Here is a 6,927-nt window from a genome sequence, read left to right as displayed (position 1 = left end):
GTAGGTGCTAACTATCCAGTTCAATGTCTGTTATTTTTTGCACTCCAAGAGAAAACCCCTCTGGGTGAGCACAGTCTGTGCTGACTTCAGCTCACGCACACTTTGTTTATCCCAGCATCTCGTCTGGTGAAGTTCAGCTCTCTGATTTCACACAAAGTCAACAGCAGCTTTGGTGTCGTTCCCTTTTCTTTACATCGCTGGGAGGAAAGACTCTTTGGGAGAGACTCTTTGGGCATTAAGGGAGTAGTGAAATGAAAGCATTGCTCACGTGTGTGCTTTGTGTTCCAGAGCACCTCTTGCTGCCATGCTGCCCATAGCGACCGCCATGCCGGACGACACGCCGATGTTTGACCCAAGCATTCTGCACGAGCTCGACTGGAGTGAGAACACAGCCATGTTTTCTCCTTCTATTTCTCCTTCGGAGCCAGGAGATGGGCTGGTCATGAGACCGCTGTGCACAGCTGATGTAAATCGAGGTAGAATCCTGTTGTGTGATCATCACAAGCAAAAATGGGTGCTGAACTACATCATGTGTATTCCTGCATTCTCTCTCATTAGGTTAGGATTATGTGTTTTATCTGGTTTGGGTTATCACGAAGGAATTTGAGCACTTGGCATGATGGATGAATAGCTGCTGTGTTGCTTGACCCTCCACATTGTTTCTCCTATCTTAATAACCTGAAAAATAATCTTAAAATTCAAGTATTTCAAATAATCCTCAGCTTCCTATTCAGCACAGTTCTAAAGGCTGTGTTGTTCAAAGGCTGGATGTGGCTCTGGGCAGCCTGGTCTACTGGTTGGCAACCCTGCACATAGCAGGGGGTTGAACCAAGATGATCATTGTGGTCCTTTTCAACCCTGGCCATTCTATATAAGGGGGAATACGCTTGTTTGTGCTGTTCCTTATGGTATAGAAGTGGTGTAAACCAGTGTGATTATGAAGCTTTCACATCTGTAGCCTGGGGGGGGGAACACAAAAAAAAGGTGCTCTGAACAAATGGCTTAACACTGCATAATGTTAAGGCTGACACTTCTCTTGCTTAAACATCTGTGTCTCTTCTTCTGCATTCAAGCTAGTTCACTGATAAGCTGATGAAGTACTGAGCATTGCTCAAGGTGTGAGTTTGATTTTAAGATTACAGTCCAGGTCTGTAATATGCAGAGCACAGGCCTTTAGATACAGCTGAACTAGGTGATGCCATGGGGAAGTGAGCTCTGCAGACAGCCATGTCAAGCTGTTCTGTGCTATTTGCATGTCTCTGCCCTGCAGTGAGTCTTTCTCCTCTTCTGTAACAGGCTTTTTCAAGGTCCTGGGTCAGCTGACTGAAACTGGAGTTGTGAGCCCAGAGCAGTTTATCAGTGAGTATATCATCGTGTCTTGGCACTTCGTAGAGGTTGCTGAGAACCAGGAGACAGTGATGCTGACAGCAATCTACCTGGCTGTGATGCAGAGGGATTTATTATCTTGTGTCCCCTGAGGCAGATTCTGGCACTCAGCTTTGTATTCAGCTGCAGTTATCCTGAGGGGCTTCTTGGCTGGGACGTGTTTAAATTGTATACCTGCTTTTGAGGCTGAGCTTTCGATGCGTGGCAGGAGGGAGCGTTGGGTGGTGGCTTCTTTTGGCTGAAGCAGAAGTTTGCCTTTGATTGCAGCTCAGTGACATTCTGAGCTTGCTTCACTGCTTTGACTGAGTGATAAGAAAGCTTACAGGAGGTGCTGCTGCCTTCATTGGCACCCATCTGCTGAGGAGGGAGGGTTCTCTTGGTGGTTAGGGAAAAGGCACGTTCTTCATTCTGGGCAGCTTGGTCTGGTGGTTGGTGACCCTGCACATAGCAGGGTGTTGATGATCATTATGGTCCTTTTCAACCCAGGCCATTCTTGGGTTCATTCCTGCTTTTCCTGGCTTCTATCTCAGGGTTAATCTGACTGGGGCTTTAAGGTCCTGGTGCCTCAGGTGCATGCTTTGTGATCCTGAATTCAGATCTCAGCATTCAGAATCTGAATCTGATCTGCGTTCAGAATTCAGCAAATTAATCGGAGGCTAACAGTGTTCTGTCTGTCTGCTCCCACAGAAACCTTTGAGCACATGAAGAAATCTGGAGATTATTACGTTACGGTTGTAGAAGATACGAATCTTGGACAGATCGTTGCTACAGCAACGTTGGTGATAGAACGCAAGTTCACTCACTCCTGTGCAAAGGTATCTCCTCTGGCTGCAGCTGTGGTGAGGAAGAAGGCAGTGTTTCCAGCAGACACGTGTTATTTCTGCCTTGTTACTGTGTGATGAAACACCTGCTGAGTCAGTGATGAGGGCATCAGTTTGTGGAGGAATTGTGTCTGACTAGACAGGAGAAAATGCAGGCGTGGAGCCTTGAGCAGGGGGGAGACTGCACAATGGTGTTGTGCTGCATTAACACTCGTCTGTATTTTCACAGAGAGGGAGGATAGAAGACGTAGTAGTGAGCGGGGAGTGCAGAGGAAAGCAACTCGGGAAACTGTAAGTATTTGTTACCTTTGCAATTCAACACCAGGCAGAGCAGCAAGCCCTCACGGAGCTTCTGCCCCCCAGTCTGGGCATGCTGATCAGTGCCAGCAAACACTGCAGTGGTGATGACTGATGTCAGTGCAGGAGCTCTCTGAGAAGAGGAAGGTTTGCAGCTGCCATCAGTGTGACAGGACAGAAGTCAGCTGTGAGTGGCTGATGTTTGAAGTTAGCCCATCCCTTTTGCTGCTCTCGGGATGCCATCTGTCTGTCCTTTGCCCTCGGTAGGCACTGAAGGATCTTGGAGCGGGATTTCAGTTCTGCAGGTTAGTGGGGCAGATCCTCTGCAGCCAGACAGCTCACACACCTTTTGCTAAAAAGTCACCACTGAAGTTTTAACATAAAATTGCCTACAAACCACTGCTACTTTTTTTTTTTTTTTTTTTTTTTTCCTTTGGGATAGCAGCTATTGTGTGTATTGAAGAGAAACGCAGGTTGCTGTAATGTTTCAGTATTTTATGTCTAAAGGTGGGGAAGGGCTGCCCTGTGGTCAGTAGGCATCAGTGAGTAGGTGATGTAGGTGGGTCTGCCAAATGTATCCTGTGGAAAAATCAACAGATATCTGGAGTACTGCTTACTACAGAAGGTATAGGATCAAAGCAGGACCACTGAGCGTACTGGAATGGTTCTAAAGTGAGACAGGGGAGGTTTGGGTTGGATACGAGGAGGAAGTTTTGGAGCCAGAGGGTGGTGAGGCACTGGCACAGGTTGCCCAAGGAGGCTGTGGATGCCCCATCCCTGCAGGCATTCAAGGCCAGGCTGGATGTGGCTCTGGGCAGCCTGGGCTGCTGGTTGGCGACCTGCACACAGCAGGGGTTGGAGCTGGATGAGCACTGTGCTCCTTTAAAAAGTGTCACTGATATCTTTTAGCTAACTAACTGTTGGGCCTTCCTGTGTTCAGGGCCATCCCACTTAACTGCTGTTCTTCTGTCTTTTTCAGATTAACGTCCACTCTTACATTGCTAAGTAAGAGACTGAACTGTTACAAAATCACACTCGAGTGTCTGCCAAAAAACGTGGCCTTCTACAAGAAGTTTGGCTATTTGGTATCTGAAGAAAACTACATGTTTCAACGGTTCTTTAATTAAGAACTTGTAGCACTGTTTTTGTACAGACTGTTGGTGGAGGAGCTGGTGGTACATTCTCTTCATGACAAATTTATATAGTTTATTGCTGCAAATATAACGATCCCTATAAATACTGAACATCAAACGTGTAAATCCTGCAAAGAAAAGGCAGCGCACTGACATTCTAGGAGGGTTCTGTGGGTTAGCTCTTAGAACTAATTTTTACTACTGTTCAGTCTAAGTGAAGCTTTTTTTGTTCTAGCTGAGTTCAAAGGACTCTTGTTAAAGGGATGGTTTTTAACCAAAGGTCTATATTTTTATCTCAAATCTTTTCTTGCATTGTATTTTTCTAAAGGTTTGCGCTTCTCTTCTTGGTAGCCAAAGTACAGCTTTGTGGGGTTGTGCTCCTGTCTGTACTTCAATGAAGGGTGGTGTAGGTGGGTAGGGATGCTTCTCGTATGCAGTCAGTAATACAGGATGGGAATTTGTTCTGTTCTTTCCATGAAACCTCACTGAAGTGCTGTTGATGTTCGTGTACCTGAAGTTTTGTAGGCACTGCTTTCTGAAACTGGATTCGTTGCTGTTAGTGTCGTTGGGGGGTCCTTATGGGCTCTGTTGAAGCCAATGTTTTGGAGCCTAAATGGATGCACAGTCCTCCATGCAGGGACCCTGCACTTTAGCTGATAATTTGTTTTCAGGACAATTATGTTTTATGACAAACCAACCCATGATTTGCAACAGAAATAGGAAGCTGGAATGTCTGACAGGCAGAATACACCTCATCTCCAGTGGGCTTTTACTGGTACTCAGTGGGAATGCTAATGCCTGTACCTATAAGAAGGTACCAACACATTCAGCTTCACCCAACGCATCCAACCAACTTGCTGTACTTGAACTCCTTTGGGCCAGTTCAGCTCTGGTTTTGCTGGTAACCACTTCTACCTATTGCATTTCAAACCAGCCCCAAGATCCCAGATCAGTGTCCTGAGGGATAGCTGCTGTTTGCAAGCATCCCTCTTCTGTAAGATTGGAGAAATGATTTTAGCACTTTTGCCCCCAGAGGCAAGCAAATAATATACAAAGCCCTCACTTCAACAATCGTGTTTTGTGCAAGGAGAGTGACAAATCCTCCATCTCTGAATAGGGCATTATGAATAGGCAAAGGTTGGCACAGAGCAGCCAGCCTTGTTTGTGAACAGTTAGGCCTTAAGGAAAGTCCTTTCCTTGTGGTGAGGAGAGCTACTTTAAGGTGTGTGTGGGGTTCTGTTTAATGTCCCTGATGGTACTTCACTCAGTACAGTGTCCCCTTGGTAATGTCTGTTTTATTTATTGATTATTTTTTAAAAAAATCTTTGTTTAAGCTGAATAAATTAAGACTGCCAACTACATCTGCTCTGTTTTTGATACTGCTGTACCTTCGATCTGCTTTTCTGAACTGAACTTTGTTTTTTTGAGTCTTCATGTTGATTTCAAGTATGGCACCTCATGAAGCATGGCATCTGTGAAGCAAGATGCCTTTCGTGGATGCCTTTAGAGGAAGGCACAAAACCTGAGGTGTGCATCTGCACAGCTTGATTGCTTACAGATGCAGCCACGGGCTGCTGGGAGTGGTGAGAAAATGAGAGCAAGTCCAGCTCTGAGCCCTGCACGCCTCAGGAGCCAGACTGGAGCTTCTCACCCACTTTCTGCTAAGCTGCAGTTAAGCCTGGGCACTCATTTCCTAGGGGTGTGTGTACCTGAGGGGGAACTGGGGCTCTGCTGACAGCTGAAAGCAGCTAGAGCCCCAGCTCTGCACTATAAAACATCTGCTGATGTGTGCTGACCCCTGTGAGCAACATGGAATGTTTTGCTTCTCCCTGTTTAAATCAGTTCTGCACTTCCACTACTTTGAAGTGGATTATGTGAGCTCTGTGATACTGTGCCACCTCAGTAGCTCTAGGCTCTCATTAAGAGCTGATGAAATGATTAGTGCCAGTGAGGAGTGGGTGATGATGTACTCAGCTGAGATCATTGTAAAACAAATGAATGAGGTTGAAAGCTCGGTTTTGTGGCTGCATGGCTCTGTTCTGCTGGGAGGAATCCTGCTTTAACATGGAAGGGCCCCCTCTGCTCTGTACTAGAGATGACATTGCCAACCTTGGCAGCCTCACCTTTTGGGGATGGTTGGAGGTACAGAAGAGCTGTGCTGTGTGAGGAAAGGTGCAGTTTAACTGCTGAACTGTCAGGAATCCCTCGGGAGGAAAAGCGTGAGAGCTGTAGGGCAGAAATGAGACTTCAACAAGTTATTCAGCACACCACCAACCCTGCATGGTAGGGAATGGCTCTGTTAAGTGCTGGCAGATGCTCTGAGGGGTGCTAACAGTCTGGCTAGTGACATACAAATGTCACTGCAGTTTCAGCCAGCTGGAAGAATGCATGGCACATGCAGGCACATGCATTTTAATCTGTCAGTTCACAGGAACTGGCAATTGCCACTAAGAGCAACAGAAGCAGGAGATATTCAATTACACTGTGTCTTTTGAACCGATAGAACTTCTTTATCTACAGCAGCACGGGCTGAAGAAGAGGGACAAGGCCTCCTGGGAGAACAAAGGAACCACAGATGTTGTCAGAAATCAAACAGGGAGATGCTTTCCAATAGCCTGGACTTCACCACCAGATTCTCCAAAGCTCAATGTTAGCTGCTCCTTAAGCCTTCAGTCCTTGGTTTGTAGTTCTCCACACACGGTATGCCACCTCTAGCTCCTTCCTTCACCCAGCTTCCCCTAAAATGGAAAGGGAACTCTTCTATCTTAACGTACAGTTGTGGAATATAAAGACTTCAGTGCTGCAACTGTACCTCTGAATCTGAGGAGGGAAAAAAGTTCAGCCTGCAGTGATACCTAAAGACCCCAGGCAGGGATGCTTGCTGCCAAATGCCACCTCTAGTTTAACCTCAGAAAGCAAATGGTAATTGAAATACCTACTATCAAGAAGCAAGAAATGACAGCTTCAAATACAAAGCTACATAGTAGTATGTAAGAGAAAATCTCATCTCAGAATCCCTTTGGATCTGAGAGGCTGTTATCTGCAGGGCAGCAGGCACACACCACAATGACTTCAGCAGTCAGAGGAAGGTGGTAATGGAGTGAAAAGACAACTGGTGGGAAATCCTTAGTCATGAAGCCTAACAGTTGGTGAGACAGTCTCCCCAAGTAAACTGCAGAACCCCAGTGAGGTAACAGAACCAGACTAGACATGAATAAGGCTCTCTGGCAGGGGATGGTTGGATGAATCAGCAGCGTTCTTTTGTCTGTGTTTCATCTCTACTCTTGCCC

General features: G+C 46.3%; 1 protein-coding gene across 1 annotated transcript; it reads left to right on the top strand.

The window, feature by feature from the left end:
• Positions 1–304: 304 nt before the first annotated feature.
• On the top strand, positions 305–3,631 carry GNPNAT1 (glucosamine-phosphate N-acetyltransferase 1; the record flags this gene model as incomplete). Its single annotated transcript, XM_079537574.1, has 5 exons — positions 305–476; positions 1,297–1,359; positions 2,074–2,201; positions 2,437–2,498; positions 3,484–3,631. The coding sequence occupies 5 exons, from the start codon at positions 305–307 to the stop codon at positions 3,629–3,631; spliced, it is 573 nt and encodes a 190-aa protein (XP_079393700.1).
• Between the last annotated feature and the right edge of the window lie 3,296 nt (positions 3,632–6,927).

The sequence above is a fragment of the Tetrao urogallus genome, assembly GCF_951394365.1.
Source record: "Tetrao urogallus genome assembly, chromosome: 6".
Lineage (NCBI taxonomy): Eukaryota > Metazoa > Chordata > Aves > Galliformes > Phasianidae > Tetrao > Tetrao urogallus.
The sequence above is the reverse complement of the archived record's forward strand: the minus strand, read 5'-3'. Positions and strand labels throughout refer to the sequence as shown.